The sequence below is a fragment of the Rattus rattus genome, chromosome 1 (genome assembly GCF_011064425.1).
Source record: "Rattus rattus isolate New Zealand chromosome 1, Rrattus_CSIRO_v1, whole genome shotgun sequence".
Taxonomy (NCBI): Eukaryota; Metazoa; Chordata; class Mammalia; order Rodentia; family Muridae; genus Rattus; species Rattus rattus.
In genome coordinates, this window is record NC_046154.1 from 88,363,169 (window position 1) to 88,383,347 (window position 20,179).

General features: G+C 43.3%; 1 protein-coding gene across 1 annotated transcript in view; it reads right to left on the bottom strand.

The window, feature by feature from the left end:
- Pappa (pappalysin 1) overlaps nucleotides 1–20,179 on the bottom strand; it is a 188,462-nt gene that overhangs the window by 17,214 nt on the left and 151,069 nt on the right. The window contains 4 exon segments of the mRNA XM_032902919.1: nucleotides 6,842–6,951; nucleotides 10,288–10,435; nucleotides 17,845–18,016; nucleotides 19,113–19,323. Coding sequence (XP_032758810.1) covers nucleotides 6,842–6,951; nucleotides 10,288–10,435; nucleotides 17,845–18,016; nucleotides 19,113–19,323 — 641 coding nt within the window.

The following is a 20,179-nucleotide window of genomic DNA, read 5'->3' on the forward strand; positions in this document are numbered from 1 at the left end:
AAATCACATGACCCCAGTCTAAGACTAGAGTGACTTTCTTCTCTGTTTTATAACACTTCAGGTTCACAAATTTGATATCCTTGCCCGGGACAATGCCTGACCCTCATAAATTACTCAGTAAATAGCTTTGTTTCATTTTGTTTTAATGAAGGAATGGGTCCATTTCATAGTAGAGATCACTTTTTTCCAGTGGACAATAGCTTCTTCATTTGTCTTCCTTACTTCTTGATTGTCAGAATATTAGTGATATCATTTACAATGGCTAGTTGGCATAGTCTGAGTTAAAATTAATATCTTGTATAAAGAACACAATGCCCACTATCTCTCCTCTGTTGATAAGTGAAGTCATGGGATTTTCCAACTATTCACCCTTCTTTTTTGAGAAAGGGTTTTACTGTGTAGCCCAGGTTGACACATATTTGAGACACTCCTGACTTGTTGGCATTCGAGATCTATGCTGCAACACTATAACCACTGTGAAATTTGAAATAAAACATGTATGAGTAAAATTTTAACTTGAACTTCTGGTAAAATTTATGTAAAATGTGTCCTGAAAAAGCCATAGCTTGCTATAATGACACATTGACATGAACAAATAGCAAGAATGGCTTCTTAGACAAAGGACTTAAGCTTCCTGAGGGTGGATCCAGCTCTTAGATATCCCTGTATTCTTCAGAGTCAAGCACAGAGCCAAACTGAAGAACATATGAAGCAATGTCACTATGCTCCACACTCATTTCTCCCTCTGCAGCCCAGTCACAGGGCCAAAGTGGACAAGCCCACCTGTTTTACTTCTCTAAGAGGCGTCAATAAGACTTTCTTCTATGAGTCCAAGGGTTTGTTCACAACCCAAACCCAGGGATATCAGAGAGTATTTAGTAAAGGTTCAAGAAAAAGAAAACAACCATATTGGTATCCATCAGGGACTTGATAACCATGCTGCCCTCCTTATTTGAGATCTAAATTAGTCCTTCTGTGTTGGTGTGGTTGCAGAACGTTCTGTCAGTTGAGGTTTATTTGACGTGAGTTCAGAAAAGGGACTTTTGTACTATCTGCATGAGCCTATTTATCTTTCCAAGTATTTGGATTTTCCACTGCTACTCAAGGCTGCACACCCCACCTGTTTGCCACAGGGCCCCTCTGTGTGCTGGGGAAACTACGAAAGGAGACTGGCAGTGAGAGCCAAATGAGAGGGTAGGTTGAGTGCACCAAGAATTGGGAGGTCCTGTGGGGCCTCTCAAATGTCAACCCTGTTTGATTTCAATGAGACATCAGGCCCCACCAAAGTCATTTATATGAGGTCTTGCAAGAGGGTTTCATTTTCTGCTTCTGGATGAAGGAAGATTGAACCATCTTTTCTTCAAGACAAATGCTCACAATACCAGCAGAACTAGAGAAGCCACCAGCAAAATTTCACAGGTTTAAGTCTTGCTTAGGAGCTGGTGGGGTTTTAGAGCTTGATTGGGTCATGAAGGATCTGACACAATCAATGAACTATGTTGGGTAACTACAATTTACTACACAACTGGGAGGTGGTAGAAACTTTAGAGGCAAGTCCTAATTTGAGGAAGTAGAGGCTAGGGCATGACTTTGAAGAATCTATGTCTCATCCCTGATTCTTTCCTCTGTTTCTCTCTGGCTCCTAGCGGCTATGATGTAGGTAGCTCTGAGACATATACGTCCTCATGATGATATTGAACTTTGTAACACAAGGCTTCCTGAATCTCAGTGGTCAAGTTGCCATGGACTGAAGCCTCCAAAGCTACCAGCAAGAAGCAAACACTTCCTCCTATAAGTTTGCTCAAATATTTCTTCAGGGCGGTAAAAGTGAACCATACAACTCCTCCTCATTAGCGATCAGCCTTCATTCTCACAGAATCATTACTAAGGCCACTATCATAATCACCACCAAAATATTAGCTGTGCCACTACCAACTTAGTCAACAGTACTACTACCGCCGTCACCCTTGTCCTCAGTACAAAATCTTCTCTTAAGTGAATATTCTCCAAGCAAGATGCCTAGATCTTCTCAGTTCCTCAGAACTCTGAGAAAACTATTTTTACCCTGGAAAATGAAGTTATATGAAAATCAACAAGTTATTCCAATCACACCAGTAGGAAGCAACCATCAACAAGTAAACTATCTCTGTCTTATTTCAAGGTATAGGCTTCTTACCCTCCATTCTTCATATCCCTGAAATTTTTACTACAAAGTATTTCCTTTTGTGGATGGTGAAAAACCAGGGTTTAGAAGGGTAGAAAAGCTGTGGGACAAATGTATCACCAGGGAATAGCATTTACCTCAGAGGGCTATGATGTGACGAAGTGATGGAGGTGATATGAAAGAGCAATAGCAAACTACATCATACATACGTCATCCACAAACGGGCATGCTTATTTTTCCTTTTTCTTTTTTCTATTACTCTCTTCCTTGCCTCCATTCTTTCATTTATAATGCTAGAGAATACCTTCTACTATGGGACACTCCTGGTAGCCCTAGCAAGGCAATGGTGCATGCTGGGGACCTTCCTTAGAACAGGGTAGAATCTTGCGTAATCCCATAATTCTAGATACCCTGTCTGGAATTGGCTTCTCTCATCCAAAGGTTGTAAGCCAGCAGCTTCCAGGCTACACAAGCCACAGAAATGTTTGCTTTGGCATACTAGTATTTTAGAGATTTGAAATTATTAAAAGCAAAAAGATATTTCAATATGAATGAAACTCCAGATTTATCATACAAACACACACACACACACAGAGAGAGAGAGAGAGAGAGAGACAGAGACAGAGACAGAGACAGAGACAGAGACAGAGACACAGAGAGAGGAAAATATGGCCCACATGAAGCCACATTTTCACATTGCTGTATTTGGCAATAACCAACTTCAATCTGGAAATAGCTTTTTAAAACATGGTGTCCAGTGTCCAGGATTGGGAGTAGGAGTGCTGGTGCTAGAGTTAGTGGTTAAAATGCTTGCTGTGAGAAACTGAGAACCTGAGTTCAATCCTCAGAACCCATAATAAGGTGGTTCTGACTTTACAAGCTTGTTTTCTAACTTTTGCAAACATATGGAGGAACATGACACACACATCATACACATACACATACACATAGCAATGATGTCTTTCATGTTTTCCTATAATTACTAGCATGTCTTACACATATCTAGTACAAAGCTAGAGGCTTTTCCATCTATTATTGGGTTTGTATCGCCTCGTTTTTTTCAATTAGAAGAGTCTAATGTACTTGTGTCTCTGACGAGTTTATGGTATATGCGATTCAAGGGTTATTGAAAAAGGAATAACTAATTTAAAAAAAACATGGTTTCTATCATCATAGCAATTAAGTGTGCTCATGAATAAAACTCATAAGACATATTATATGAATCCATTTATATGAAGTTCAAAATTAAGTACCGTTAACCTGTAATGATAAATACATAAACAGTGATTGCCTTGGTGATGAAGGCATCATTTGCTAAAGGTGTGGTAGTCTTCTGACTCTCTGGAAAGTTTTACATTCTGATACGGTACTGGTTATGCAGGCACACACGAGCATAAGAACTTACTAAGTCCCATGCTTAATAGTGGTGTATAAATTTCATATCAAGGAAAAGAAGAACGCTTTCTCTACACCAATAAAGTTTTGTTTTAAGTCCGGTTCTATATACAGGAATGTCTATGGTAGTTTTGTCAGTCTTTCTGAGTTTCTGAAATATTTCCAGTAAATAGTCCAGTAACCAAAACTAATAGGTTTCTGTTTTTAAAATATCATAACATACAGAGCAATAGGTTCAGCTCGCTTCCCCGTCTACCCCACCTGCCTGGATCTATGTGTGCTTGAGCTTTGAACACCTGACCTGTTCCAAACTCTCATTTCAATAATGGGAAATTGTAGCCTAGAAACACAATAGGATTTGCTCCAGAATATTCAGTCTGAAGGTGCCACTTTGTATTAATTATTTTTCACATCTGTGATGAGATCACTAACAGAAGTAAAATTATCGAACTATTTACTATTTACTGTACTTGTGGGTTACATGGGATTCAGAGGTGACAATTGCTCGTGTCTTTCCAATTTGGTGTTCAGTGATAAGCACTGAGAGGCCTTGATACTGAGAGGCCTACAGAGTGGGAGTGTTTACACCAGAGATATGGAAAATACCATAAATCAGAGCTCACGGGTTTGCATTCGTATGTGTGCATGCATGTGTATAGCCCTTCTTACTAAGAATTTTCTAGAACATTCCTTGCAAGCAGTCAATAAATGCCTTGTCTTAGTTGTTATTCTACATCCTGTAGGAGATGCAGGGGTGGCTAAAATAACTTTGTGGTGGAGAGGGTCCTTCTCTGATATTTCATTTCCTCCACTGAAACAATAGAAACTCAATTCCTTCTCTGATATTTCATTTCCTCCACTGAAACAATAGAAGCTCAATTCCAGCCACTACATAGGGATGCATCTGTGTGTGTGGCGGGGGAGGTAGGTGGGTGGGAGACAAGGAACATGGCTGAGATGGTTGGGAAAAGACTGCTCACAGCAGGTATCTATTAAATGTCAGTTCTTGTTTCAAACTCTTACCCAAGGGCAAAGGTGGCTAAGTGGGAGCAGAGTCATATTCTCTACCATCCTCCTCACATAGGTGCATTGGAGCCACCTCTTAGAAGACCTAGGAGCCATCCAACACCTCCCTGGGCCTGGAGATGCCTACACTAGCCTCCTCTCAGCAGCAATCATTGTTTAGGGGGCAAGGGTGCAGCAGAGGCCAGCATTGCTGCTTTATTCCTGGAAGTCATCAATCTATGCCCTTCACCCCCTCACTTTTCCTACATTCTTTTCCTCTTGTATAATGAGGCCTCCAGAGACTGGTGGAGGTCTGAACCTCGTTACAGCTCTCTTGGTAGTCCAGCATCAATAAAGGCAAGCAAACCAGGGAAGGGGGGTTGGAGGCTGTGACAGGCAGCGAGTGGGCAACTCAAGGAGGGGGGGGCAGCTTGTGGTCTTTCAAATCCCTGAATTTATTTCACAATGAATTACTACTTAATGCTTTAGTATCCAGAGTTCATAGAGGAAAAGGTAAGAATTCACTTAGTGGGTAAGAAAGGACTTAAGTAGGAGCTGGGCCAAGCCTCGGTCTGAATTTGTCAGGGAATTCTCTTGTGTGGGGAGGCACTCTTCTGTTTAGGAGCATGTGGGAGGTAGTGTGGGAGAAAGCAGTGGGAGATTCGACCAGTCTGGAGTCCTAATAAGTAGGTGAGGATGCATTTCCATGTGACCTTGACCTACTCCTCAGACTGTAATCTTCAGGTCTCTAGTGTATGCTCTGGGGCTTGGGCTGATAGATCTCCAGCTTTCTGAGGTGTCTTACATGTGAACAGGATCTGTGGCTGCTGCTGCATGAGTTCAGCTATTTCAAGCACCCTGGAGCATCAGTCTGGATGCTTTTATTGTTCTGGTTAAGAATGGGGAAAGTTATCCTGAGGTGTAGGAGCTTATGGCTATGGAATAAAGGTATACTGTGTAGATACAGAGATGAAGTCAGATTGAGGATGGTGGAAGTGTAGAAGGGAGAGGATGAACCCAGTGAAAGAGATGGGAAATGAGAGAAATTGAAACAATGTTTCAAAGTAGAAGTAAAAGTAACACAAAGTGTGAAAAACAAAAGTAGAGGCAGGTAAGAGCAAGAAGAGAAATAGGCAGGGGAAGGAGGAATGGGGGCCGTTGGTATAGTCAGATAGCTGAGGGGTCTGGCCAAGTCCTCATGTTAGACTGCTGAGTAAGCCCTTGAAGAAAGTCTTCCCTCAGCTCATTTGAGAAACAGTACACCCTGTATCAGGTTATACCAAGCTATCCAGATCTCCATCTGCAGTAGGCAGGCAGAAAGCATCTCCCAAATCCCAGGCAGAAAGACTGGTGGATAGAAATATAGGTGAGATTTGCCTGCCCACCCTCTGCTCCTGTTACCCCATTGCTTCTGCAAGGTGAGGAGTCATTCTCAAAGGGATTCCTGGAAACCTCAGAACTCTGCGGTCTTGGAAGATGAGAGTAGGTCCCAAATCATCTCTGGAGCCCTGGACTAGTCAGGTCACACAAGAGGAACTAAGAACCAATGGTGTCCTCAAGGTCAGCTTGGTAGTGGTACTACTCCAGGGCATCAACCATCATCTGTCCAGGAGCCAGACAGCCTGGTGCCATGGAAAGGTTAGTATTGAGAGTAAGCATCATGTCTGACCTCCCTTTCTCGAATACCTGAGATGATAGCAGCTTCTGTAAGTACAGAGTACACAGAAAAGGATACAGGCTGAGGTTCAAGTCATCCTGTATGCGAAACTCCAGGTACCTGAATGCATTGTGAACTGTACTAACACTAGGCTCAACTAGTCACTTATCCTAAATATCCCATGTTGGGTGCATTACACCAAGTAAGGAAAGCGTTGGAGAAGTTGGAAGAGATTGAGGCAATGAAAAGTTCAATCACACGGAGCTGCTAGAGACACCAACGAGCCCTATTCCTATGGGTACAGACTACACAGGCAGACACTAAAACAGGATCCAGTTCTATGTCCCTAACTATGCACTTGTCTCAATTTCCTCACTTGTATACCAGGCACCTGTAGGAATGTAAATGCACAGCTTTTAGGAAAAAAGCTGATGAGGTGTAGTAAAAAAATTATAGATGGAAAAATTGTGAAAAAAAAAGAACTCCCTCCAAAAACAGATGTGATTAAATGAGATACTATACACAGAAGGATGATCTTGGCTAGAGCAAAGGCTTAGAAGGAGCTCAACAATGGTGTTTTCTTCCTTGTTAGCCATAGCGATATGGCCCTAGTCACTCACCTGTACTCGTGTGGGGTTCATCCAATGGGGAATGTCACGCACCGTCAAGTTAACTGGCAGGATGATGGACTCGCTGTTGTGGTCCAGGCACGAGGTGGCACACTCTGACCCTGAAAGGAAGGGAAGCACAAGGTAAAGTAATGGCTCAGCCACATCTCCACATACCTATAGGTCACCATGCTCAGGGAAAGCACTGGTTTCCCCCCCCCCCAGTGGATTTGGCTATCAACACAGGCAGTGAGAAGGAGAGGATTCCTTTGGCAGAGTCACCTCAGATCTCTTTGGCTCCTACCTCTTATCCAGCTAACGACTATCACCACAGTGACTAGCCCAGAGCTTAACTTTTCCATGTGTTATCTCTACCAGAAAGCCTGTCCAATCCTCCCTACATGCCACTCAGTGTAAAAATATTGGGCCAAATCTTTCTAGCAAGTAATCTTTTCATTGAGCCATTCTAAGTATCCCTTTCCAGATTTGTACATGTACAACACACACACACACACACACACACACACACACACACACACACACACACACACACCTTATACAGTGCTCTCCTTCTTATCATATTGTCTTCAATCTAAAAGAAAGGGGCAACTGGGTTTGCACATTTTAAACAATGTTAAGAGGTAAAAAAAGAAGAGGGGAGGGGAAGGGATGGGAGAGGAGGAGAGGGAGGGGGAGAGGAGAGGAGGAGAGGAGAGGAGAGGAGAGGAGAGGGAGAGGAGAGGAGAGGAGAGGAGAGAAGAGGAGAGGAGAGAAAGCAGTGAGGAGGCAGGGAGATGATTCTTAAAAAATGTGTATACTGAATCTGCAATTTAATTATATTCCAATATAAGTAAATATAAAATATTAAACCTGTAAAAACAAAGAAAGAAAGAAAGAAAGAAAGAAGGAAGGAAGGAAGGAAGGAAGGAAGGAAGGAAGGAAGGAAATGTTAAGAACCATTTCACTATAACCTAGGCAGTGATGTCTTTGATCCTGCCAGGTGACTTCCTTATGTCATTCCACTTTCCTGAAAATCCAGCGCCATGTTGAGACAGGGGTCTTCAGTGGCATTTCATAAGTAGGTGAGCTAAGGCACATGGAAGTCACCTCTCTCTGTTGCCATGCAGAAGGCCCAGGCTTAAACACAGTTCTCCTAACTTTCAGGCTCGGTTATGGGGTAAGCTACATCCACACAGAAAAGTGGCAATGGGGAGGTAAAGAGACCAGTAGAGGACCACAGGAAAACAGGAAATGAATATAAAAAGAGATAAAGACAAATGATGACTAATGAAAAGAGGGGGACAGATGTCACTGAGCTGTCAGAAAAATTCTGTGGCACACCATATGTTGCTGTGAGACCAATTCTAAAGGAGTTTTGAGTGAGCAGAGATGAAACAAAGCTGTAGTGATAAAATTATCTTGGAAAGAGATGTTTCCTCTGGATAATAGACAATGACAGTCTATCCCAAGAAATGAGGAAAAGGGAAGAGGATGGGAAGAGGAAAAACTGGTTATTATGTGACATTGTCTCTCCCTCCTTCTTTCCCTCTTTCTTGCTCTGGCTCCTGTCCCACATGCCAGACTCAGGACCAAACTGCAATGTTGTGATATATGCGCCACAGTTGGCATCAGCACAGAGGGCTGATTTCACCAGGCCCTTGCTTCTTCCAGAAAAGGAGTGACTTCCCCAGGAGCTCATGATGGACACACATGTCCTAAAGGTTACTTGGGGAAGGACCAACGAAGGGTCGGAGTGGTGGGTCTTCAGTCAGAAGTTTGACCCCAACCTTGTCCTAATACAAGGTTTGTAAACAATCCCCTCTCCATAAGGAAATGGGATTCCTGGGTAGGGGTGTTGCTGGGACTAAATGAGAACCACTAGAAGATAAGAAATAGTAGAGGGAAAACAGATTTCTCCCCTTTCTTTCACTGCTTCCATCAGTATTCTCAAGTTACCCACTTCTTTTTCTGCTTTCCTATTAGAGGTTCCCACTCACCAATTGACAACCCTGAAGTATCCATATGATGAGCATCCAGGCTACCATAGTAACATGAGTTTGAAGGGGCAAGAAAGCAACACAGGACTGGTATCATAAGAATCTACTCTCCTGCTTTGGTTATATAAAATTCACACCAGGTGAATGACGAATACCACCACTCCGTGTCTAGACTATTCTTAGTCATAGGTGTTGAAAGACATGCACACCCATGAGGAATACTAGAAAAGAGGGAGGCTTGGCATTGGGATACAGCAGCCACTGTTTCAGACACCTGTTGCCCCAACTGTCTAGAATGATTATGTGACAAGACTTCATAAACCCTCATTTCTCCATAATTCTTCTGGTCAGGCCCCCTTAGTGGTTCCTTAAGATCTTAATCAGAGGAGAGAAACTGGATGCTTGTTGTCCTTGGACACAAGCAGGAGCTAGAACGGTAAACAATGTGCAAGAATGCTGGTGCTTGCTCTAAGTTCAGATGGCAACAGTTTCTGCTTTCTGACTTTCTGTGTTTCCATCTTCAAAAAGAGATGGGACAGCCCCCTAGGAACCTTCTGTGTTCATCCACAGACCTGTGTGCTCCTGGACACACAGTGACAATTCTTGTCATGGTTCATAAAGAACATGTTTGCTTTGTATATGTTCACATAACCTTCTGTGCCAGACAACCCTGGAAACATTCTTAGACATCACATTGGACATGACTATGGACATTAGGGAATCATCTTAATGTGGTAAGATGCCCTTACATCAGGTTCTATATGCTCTAAGTTTACACACACACACACACACACACACACACACACACACACACACACACACACACACACACACGCACAAGCTGAAGGTTGAAAAAGCCTTTTACTCCCCAAAGGTAGCCAGGAAGAGAGGTGAGCCTTTGGAGTAAGTCAAATCTCAGGACTTGGGCAAGTTCCCTCGTCCATTCAAGGTTTTATCTCTCATCTGTTAAACTTGATTAAAAGGATCAGTCACGAAGCCCTTTTGGGGATCAGAGTTTGAAGAGCACCAACTGCTCTTGGGTCCTGTGCATGAGATATATTCTACAGTTCATCATGAAAGCTGCCACAGTGGAACCTGTATGCTGTCATACTTTCTACTCATTGGTCTCTTGGTTTCAGCTTCTTCTCCCTAGAATATGTGACAAAGTCTAGCAAATCTCTGGGTAAGCATCAGTTCCTCTGGGTATTTCTTTGTCCTAATTGGCCATTGACAGCTTTTCTGTTCCAAAGCTGTGCACATTTGCCGACCATATAATATATAGTATAACCAGGATCCTGGTCCTGAGTTCCTTGGTGAGAAGGCAGAGTTTGCTTCATTCTTCTCTCTCTCCCTCACAGAGTCAGGTTTCATCTGGATATAACCTCAGAAAGTTCTAGGCACTAGCCTGCGCTCATGGATGGACATGCGTATACCACTGTTCCCCATCTAGACCCATCTTACCTATGGCATAGCCGTCAGGACACTGCAATTTGAGGTGACTGTTGAGTTGGTTTGGGGCTGAGCACTGGCCTTGCATCTCTCGGCAGACATGGAAGGAACCACTCCAAGTGCCATCTTTCCGGCAGTGAATGATGTTGCTCCCACGGCCCTGGACACCAGAGAAACACACACAGGAGGTCAGAGACTCAAGCTGTACAAAGGACATGCATCTCACAATGAAAGGAGAAACAATGTGTCATTTCCCCACAGGCTTAAAAGTTGTTCCAAAATAACTTGTTACTAATTGCTGAGTCCCAGACATCTTGAAACAGGGGTATTGTTAGGACCTTGTGGAGAAACTGAAGACTCAGAGAAAACCAGAGCTTGCTCAGGTTTTCCCAGACTGACTAACTCCAAGGTTTCCTAATTTCTAGACTAATGGTCTTTGGGAAATTATGATTAGAGTAACTATGCCTTATATTTGTTTTATGTTATTGCTGTTTTTATTGAGAAGTCGTACACAGACAATAAAATGTAAGCATCGTGCAGGGAAGTCATAGAAAAAGACAGCTGTGCACTGCACTTTCATTCTTTTCAGACCCGAGAAAGCAGCCCAGGTGAGAAGTTTTCTCTTCCAAGGTACTTCTAGCCATGATGGCCACAAGAGGGTTCTGAGGGGGTTATTTGTCAAAGCAGTATCTACTCTTGGTTCTCTAAGGTAAGAAACAGGTCGTTCCTCATTCTTCTGTAAGCAAGTAGGAAAGTGCAGTTTGAAGATATACCCTTGCATTACGACCCACTCAACATGAGAAACCTATCAGACTAGAAGTTGGATGGTGCTCCCGGAAGGCAAAGCAGGAATGGGAGGACATTCCTGGAAGAAGGAAGCTCACAGACAAATGCTGGACAGTGTGGTAACCATGGCTGAGGGAGATGTGGTTCTGTTGAGACTTGAGGGAGGAGTGAAGGAGAGAAGGTATGAATCTTTGATGCTGACTTCGGGAGACTGGATTGTCCTGAAAACAAGCAAGACAACTACCCTTTTTGGCTGGATCAAGAGGCTGTGCAGGGGCCTAGATACTGCCTTGACTCATCTCCCTGTGTCCTCACAGCCTGCCGGTAATGTAGGCCACTCAGTCTACCACTTGTCTCATTGCAGATGCTTTTGTTCATTTAGACTAGTTGCTTAACTAAAGATGGAATGAATATGTGGGTTTTTTTTTTAACCAATCAGGAAATAAATGGATTCATGGCCAGAAAAAATAAAGGCATAAATGTCTTAGCAAATGAATGAGGGAATACACAATGAATGTCTAGGAGATAAAATGTGAAAAGGCTGAAATGGACTGATGCTTCCTTGTCTTTACACACACACACACACACACACACACACACACACACACACACACACACACACACACACACACACACACCCAGCTGCAGCTGCATAGAATCAGGACTGAGAAACTGAGAAGAGAAAGGGGCCCCTCTTGAGGTCTGTCCGGGGCCAGCAGGAGTTGTGCACCATTATGAGAGAAGCTCCTCTGCCTGTAGGAGAATGTGGCCCATCTGAGCTTGCAGTTACGCAGAAACTAAGAGGGCCTCGTTCAGTGGCTTGTTGTGGGCTTGTGGCAAGCTTATGCAGCTTCATGGGACTTTAGAGAACTTGGACTTTCCCTCTTGGAGCCCCAAGCTCTAAGCCCCATGATTCTGCTCGGTACTCAGGGGAGTAGGAAATTGACCCCAATTTCCTGGATCCTTGGCCTGGGACTATGATGCATTTGGCCTCCAGCCTCTCAAGGCCTGCAGACCTCAGCACTACATGGGCCAGAGTTGGCTGAGGAGCAAGGTTTGCAGCAGAGGATGTATTAGAGCTAACTGGAATCTACTCAGGGAGTTTCAATTCCCAGAGGCCTCACTGTGGAAGGTGGGAACATAAGGTACTGGTCTTACTTTCTCAGGACTCCCCCTCTCTCTCCTTCTCCTGCTTGGTTCATCTGGAGCTTTCTGTGGCTAAATCTGCCTTAAAAATATGGCACCCACCTGCTAAGACACTTTAGCCTTCAGAAGAAGGCAAGCATGTGGGCTAGCACTCCCATAGCTTCCATATGGCACACAGAGATTTCTAGCCCCACCTCTTGGCTATACATGTGGCCTTCATTCTACTCAAGTAAACACACCATTTCCCTGCCTGCATTGCTGGTTTACCATATCTGCTACCTTTTTCTGTGCTATTCCCCCCTAAATGGCAACTTTGCAGAAGCTTCTAGATGTTCCAGTCTCTGCTAGGGCTACTTCCTGTTGTGCTCAGCATTTGCTGACCATCTGACAACGAGGATATCCTTGCTGACTGCTCTGTCTAATTTGAGCACAGACAAGCCAATGTAGTTGAGCATCCAATCTGAGAGCACTACTTCTGTGGGTGTTGTGGGGGAACCAAACCAACTGAATGTGTTAGATTCCAAATGCACAAGCCAAGTCCTAGCACAAGACATGACTTTATCTGCTAAAGTAAAATATTGAACAAGAGGACTGTGCATCCTTCACTGAAACTGCATTCCTCTCTGTGCTTATCTATGACTATAAAAGTCATGTTCCACTCTCTTTATACCCCCTGTCTCGTTAGCCAAGAAAACTACACAGAGCTGAAACTGCTTACAACTATATTATTTGAACTATGACACTGTCAATGTTCTAAAAAATCATTTTAACTACTGGGTGGAAGAGAAACTGGATCCTATGTCAAATCTGAAAACTGAGGCTCACTACAAGAAAGACACAAGTAATGGATATTATAGTGATGGTTACAACTGTACCAGTTCAAATGTCAGTTCTCTAATATTCCAGATCTGGGACCTGAGAGAGTTTATTCGTGGACCTGTGCCTTAGTTTCTTCAACTGTTAAGGGACATTGAGTCTTCAGCCTAAAGGAGTCATCATGACAACCAAGTGGTCAATTTATGGAAGTATTTAAGATCCAATATGTGTGGCACAGAGCTATACATTGATCATGGCTCCTAACTCCTCTGCTGCAATAGGGAAGTTGGGAATCAAGACAACCCTTTGTGCCTTTCCTACAGTGGAAGGGGAACAAACAAAAGGGAAAGAAAGACAATGAGTAGAAGAAGAAATAAGCCAAACCATGGCAGAGGTTGTTATAGCATCAAAGTCAGCCAGAGACAGATAGCAGGGGACAGGATGAGCATCAGCTATGGAAATCTGGATCTACCATGTCCTTCCTACTTGTATAACACAGCACATGCTACCTACCTCCAAGAATCCCTTCCATGGTTGCATGTGTAAGTAGAACAGAAATGTCCAATATATATATGTAAAACAATGCAGACATGTTGTATGTATGAAGCAGACAGGCAAATGTCATGAGCATCACCTGAAGAAAGGGCTTGTTGCAAAAGAGATGAGTCGTGCTAATAATAATTTGTTTTGAGAGCTGGCACTGCTAGTCACTTGTGTGGCTTACCTTTCTGGGTGTTAGTGGAGCCATCTGCAAGCTGAGTAGGTTGTATGACAATCTCTGAGCATTTGCCAGATTCTAATGGCACATGATTCTGCATTTTCATCCCTTTCTCAAGGAAACCCTGAAATAAGACACTGTTTCTACACCCATAGAGTGTGGAACCATGGAAGTCTGCATCCATGAGAGTTCATATAGTCCGAGCCAACACTATGCTATTGTGGCACAAAGAACTACATACCCACCATCTGTCTCCCCTGCAAGGAAATGGGCATGCTCCTGATTCAACTCTTCTCCTTCTTGTCTTCCAGGAACTCCTGCTGAGTTCTGGAAACCCATTATTACATGTACTACTTGACCCATGAAGCATTTAGCCTTTGTCCTCTCCTGCTTCAAGTGTCTGCCATAGACCCTGATCCTATCTAAAGACTGGCTACTCCTCTAATCAGTTGCAGAACTCCTGCAGAGCTTTTCACTATGTCCTGGGACTCCATTATCTCTCCACACATTCAATACCTTCTAAGTCCCATTAAATCTAGAGAGGATTAGCACTTCGCACTTCTTGCCAGCTGTCTGGAGAGCAAACTTTGCCCTTTGTCACCAGCCTGCCCTGGAAGTAACTGGGGACAGTGGATGAGTGTAGCAGAATAGTCTCGATACCACCTACGAACACAGAGTTATAGGCAAAATTTTAGACACTGTAGGCCTTCGTTTTGTGTCTGTCAAATGGGGAGATGATTTCTTGTTGAGGTGTTTTTTTTTAATAGAAAGAAAAAAAAAGTCTGTTAACACCAGCCTAGAACCCTTAAAACCCTCACATTAAAAAAAATCAATGTTATGATTATTCAGGCTTTCCACCATGATTTAGTGGGATAGGAACATCAAAACTGAAATGTTGAATATGTAAGTATAAAAATGACTATTGACATTTAAATGTGAACTCTGAGGCTAGACGTGATGGCTCACATCTAAAATCTCCACACTGAGGAGGTAAGAAAAAAAGGGTTGTCATGAGGTGCAGGGAGGCTTGTCTGGACTACACGGTGAGATACTATATCAGAAAACAAATAGATAAAATAACTTGGTTGAGAGAAGGTCTCATGTTTCATGTAGCCAAGGCTTGCCTCAAACTCACAGTGTAAGTCAAGGTTAGACTTGAACTGCTAATTTTTCTGTCTCTACTTGCCACAGGTAGGGATTAGTAACAGACACTAGAATGTACACCTCAAATTAAAAACAATGTTTTAATATTAAGTATAGTTTAATATTTAACTACCTGGACATTATAACCATATTCTAAATACTTCAGTGACATATGTCTGGAGACACAAAACAGATCTGGTAGACACAGGTTCTATTTGGGCAAGGTAAGAAGTTTCCACACAACTTATATGGGTAAATGCCACTTCTGAGACTTTGGGGAAGTAGCCAGCATAAGGCTACCTTTCAATCTGTTGCCTGTGTTTCTAGGCTCTACGGAAGTTTAATTCAGCATCAGAGATCTCTCTACTGCTATAACCATAAAAACAGGCTATTCTATTTGTACCTTCCTGGGGGCTGCTGCTTACTGTGGCATAGGCCCCCTCACTGCACATCTCTGGCTTTACCTGCATCTATTCCCTGCTACCACCAAAATTATGAGGCAGGCTTTATTATTTCTCTTCATGTTATACGCAGGGAAACAAGTTTGATGGGTTATGGAATTTGTCCCTCAGTCGAGGAGTAGGGTAGTAATGTCAGCATTTGAACTCAGATCTCACATCCTACTGGCTTCCTTGGAGGACTCAATGATGTGGAATTTTTTAAATTCTGCCTATAGTAGCAGTGGAGAGAGTATGTGACTCTCCCCTGTAGTAGCCTCTGCCCTTCTATGCCAGGATCTGTCACTTGTTTTGGAAAGCTAAGAATCTCTGTTCCATATAAGCCTTGAGTTCCTGCTGTGTTTACAGGCAGCGAGAGGGAATCTGAGGTGAACACTGGCGTTGGCTCTCAGGCCCTTGGTCTGAGGGTAGAGGAAATTCATTCTTAGTACAAACTAGAAACGTCAACTGTGTAAAGAGCCCACTTGGCACACACCTCCTCATTCTTTGAGCTGACAAGCCATACCCTGCTCCTTCGAGTCTAGCCTCTCCACGCACTGCCAAACAGCAACACTCCAGTCCTCTGATGAATTTACATTTTCCTCTCCTTTAAATACAAACTGCCCTTGAAAGCTACTTGGCAGGCGGCAGGCAGACTGGGTTTCAGTTTGATAACATGACCATGGCCAGAATATTATTTGGCTCAGGGATAACTGTTAGCAACAGTTTTATGTGAGGGAGCGAAAGGGAGGTTGATCAGTCTTTGAAAGGCTGTGGCAATCTTGGTCCCTGCTTATTCCAGGACTCATGCTTCCTAGATGTTGGAGGACCCACATGATTCCTAGGAGTGATTCCCGGGAGTGGCCAGGATAGCCCTAGATATGTATGAATGTATGATGCACAAAACTTGGAAGCAATACCTACTAAAGTCAGCTTATCACAGAAGAGGCACCAGGTTCCTAATCTGACTGTTACTTCCTACTGACCTACTAGGTGCCTGTAGCATCCTAAGTGCTGAAGACAGAGAGTGATTGAAAGAGGCAGTGGAAGGCTTTATAGTGTTGCGTAGGACCACTGTGAAGTAAATCAGAAACTTAGCACGAGTGGCTACTACTATGAATTGATAACCGGAGGAATGTGTAGCTTAGTTCAGATGTGGAGGGGACCTATGGACGACTCTTAGAGGAGGGATTACTTAAAGCTAAGATCTCTGAATAAAGTAGGCTTATAGAAAAAAAATACAAAAGAAGATAGTGGAATTGCTGCTTCTCAGAGGGGTAGAAGGCAAGGAGTCAGAAGAGGGACTTGCTTAACAGATTCATAGATAGGTAGGGAATCTGGGTCTTCTGGGGTAGAGACAGAGTATGAAATACTGCCTAATAGGGTTGAATTTTATCCCAAAGAAACAAAAAGATGCTGGCCTAAAGTAGTTTAAAGCCAGAGACTTGGGATGACAAGAAAAGATATGATCAAGAGGCTGCATTGTGTGTGTGTGGGGGGGGGAGACTATGGTGTTTTTTTCTTTATTAGGGTAGTTGCTTTGGGTACAGAGGGAACAGCTTTGGGGGTATTTTGGGAAGATTGGGTATGTCTGGGAATAGTTTAAATGTGGGAAAAGGAAGAAAGGGGTGTTAAGGGTGCTAAAAGTGCTAAGTTTTGCAGTGTTTGGTATTTGGAGGCTAAGAAATGAAGAACAGTGGGGATTTCACCCCTGAAGAAGTCTAGGCAGCTACATTCCAGCTCCACCTGACTGCTGTTCCTTGTGTACCCATAAGTCGCAGAGCTAGACGGTCAAACCGGAGTGGTGGGATCTGTGGAAATGTGGTTCCTGTGGACTTCTGCACTCTTTTCAACTTCCCTTTCGCTTTTATGCCTCCCGACTTGTCCAACTGAGTAGCAGAGGTTGGGTATAGAAGTTGAACGGTATTTTTTCACACAGTCCTTTCAGCAGAGGCAGGCAGGGGCACTAGACTTACCTTTTAGTTACATTTGGCTTGAGATGAAACTCAAATCCATGCTGGCCCCTTCTGTTCTCCTTTGTTCTACACTGTACTCTCAAGTGTTCTCCCAACCTTAAGAAAGCCCTGTCTATAGGCTTCCAGGACCAACTGATGTCTGATAAGCATGGCTGCCCTTTGTCTGTAAAAGCTTTAAGAACAATGTGGGTAGTAGGAAGTGGGCAGAGCTGATCAAAATCCCAGGCACGCCTACCAGAATGGCATAACAGATCAATCTTAACTGCTAAGAGGCCATACATGCATTTCTTTCAACATTTCTCATAAGTGTTTAAAAGTTCTAATGCTTAAAAAAATTTCCAAAGCTAAGAATCTCTGAATAAAATAGGCTTATAGAAAGACAATACAGCTCAGAGATCTTAACAAAAGAAGATACTGGGAGTCTTACTTCTCAGCTTCTACAAATGATGATGCTGTCATTTTATAAGCTTGGCTGTGTAGACAGAGCCCAGACAATAACAGTTGGTAGGTGAAAGAAGGCCTTGATCTCAGGGTTCAGTGGGCTTACCTGGGAGGCATCACTGTCTTCACACTTGATCCTACACTCACTATTGAACTGGAAGCCATTAGTGCACTGATAGAGCCCATGGAATTTGGGTGGAGGTGGGTCACAAGTCACCGGCACACATGTTCCCTCTTGCCAGCTGCCGTCTTGAGTACATTGAGTCTTGAAGGCCCGTCTTCAGGAAAGATGAAAGGATAGATATTGTAAGCATAACATGATTTGAATCTGAGCACTAACGGGGCACCAACATTGTCTTCCTATTCATAATCCCTGCCTGTATGAGAGATGCATGAGATGCATGCATGATGGAGACCGTGACTGGAAGCAAGAACTGGTCACAATGCAGAGCTGTGGAACAATGCCAAATGAAACATCTGCCATACAACCCCTATATTGGAGGTTCTGAGATCGATGCAGAACCAGAAGAGGAAAGGCTGCAAAACCAGAGGAACAAGGAGTTTGCTGCCATACTTTTGTTTCCTAGAAATATCAAGGCACAGTGAACTCTGATCAACATGGTTGCTTAAATATGACCTAACAAGGATGGCACCAATAGAGTGCTAACATTTAAAGGGGAAGCTTATGACCTAAAGAATGCTGAGAGGAGGAGAAATAATCTTACTTTCACAAATATATATTACTTATAATATAAAATATATATAATAAAATATATATAATAAAATATATATATAGTAAAATATATATAGTGTATATGCGTGCATGCTTAACAAGAATAATTCATCATAAATTTGAAAGGAACCAGGGAATATAACATGGGCAGGTTTTAGAGAGATGTACAGGAAAGAGAAATGGTATAATTATATTAAAACCTAGAACTATAATAAAGAAACTGTATTCATTGAACAACATTGTTGAAGGTAGGCATGTTGCCATTCAAATGTGGTTCGGGACAGAGATTAATTCCCATCAGCCCCTTGTCTTCTCTCTTCCTTCCAGTGTGTAGTGATAGGTGCCCGCACAATGGTGATGCAAGAACTCAATATTTCTTAAGCAAGTACTTTGTGTAAGGCATTTTTGTAACTTTTTCTGCATCATGACAATACTGTGTGGTAAGTTACCATCTTCATATCACTGCCAACAAATAGGAGGCCTGAGAAAATAAGACACTACTCTAATAAAATACCCACTCTTCCATATCTTTTCTATGGGACAGAATGGAATACCACTTGGTATGGCCTCCAGCAACCCTGGAAATGTTCCCTTCTGAAGTTCTTCTTAAAGTCCATGAGTGTGTTCCCAGCAGCACTTACTTCTTGGACTTCCGAGATGAGCCAGGCACGTGGTATCCAGGTTTGCACTTGTACTTGCATAAGGAGCCCACCTTGTGCTTGTTCTCGCGACACCGGGCTGTCTGTAGGTCCGCATTGGGAACTGGGGGTGGGGCGAGGCACATAAGCTCACACAGTGCCTCTGGGAAGGACCACAGTCCATCTTCCATACAGGTCAGAAAGCTGTTGTTGCCTGGAAGACACAGGCAGACAGGGTTAGCAGAGGAATGAGTCCCCTGACATCTAAGATAACACATGAGTTGCCTGGATTTTAACCACCATGAGGTACCCAGAGATCCCAGGTTGGAATCACAATTCCTTCCTCTAAGAACTCAGTATCTCTGGAGAGTGCTGGGCAGTTGTTGCAAAGCAGGCAGCCATGGAAGCTAGGCTTAGTCAATTTTCTACACTGTGTTAAAATTCAAACCATTCTGCACCTCATATGCTGAAGAGGAAAAATAAAACATGAAGAACAAAAAACAAAAGCTTCCTGGTCATGCATCATTCCCGTGCCCTGCAGGTGCATGTTTTTGCCTGAGACCAGCCTAAATCGTGTCATCCTTAACAGCAATCTTTATGACCCAGGGGTGCCTCTTGGGCTGGGCCCTGTACTTGTCCTGGCTTCCTCATGCCCCGATGTGACAATATCATCTCTTCAGGAGGCTAATTTTTTTTTTTTATTCAGAACCCAGTGCTCAGAGAATTTCTGCGAGAGAAGCTGAGAGAGCATTACTTCCCGCCACACGCACCAGCCAGCTCTTACAGGGTGCTGATTGCCTTCAGGATACTTGCTCCATTGGGGTCAGTGAAGATAAAAGTAAAAGCCAGAAGCTAGGCTTTTCCTTGCCAGCTCATGTATTATGAAGGCAGAGCCATTCCCAAACTCAAGACAATTAGAGGAGGACCTGCAATGGGTGTTTCTTCTCTGATTCTCTTTGGATTGGTTAATACCAAAAGGAGTTTGCAGCCAGTGCTAGAAACACATGGGACTCTCTGGTTTTGAAGCAGGGCAGGGAGACCATCAGTGACAGGAAGAAAACTGGCATTTA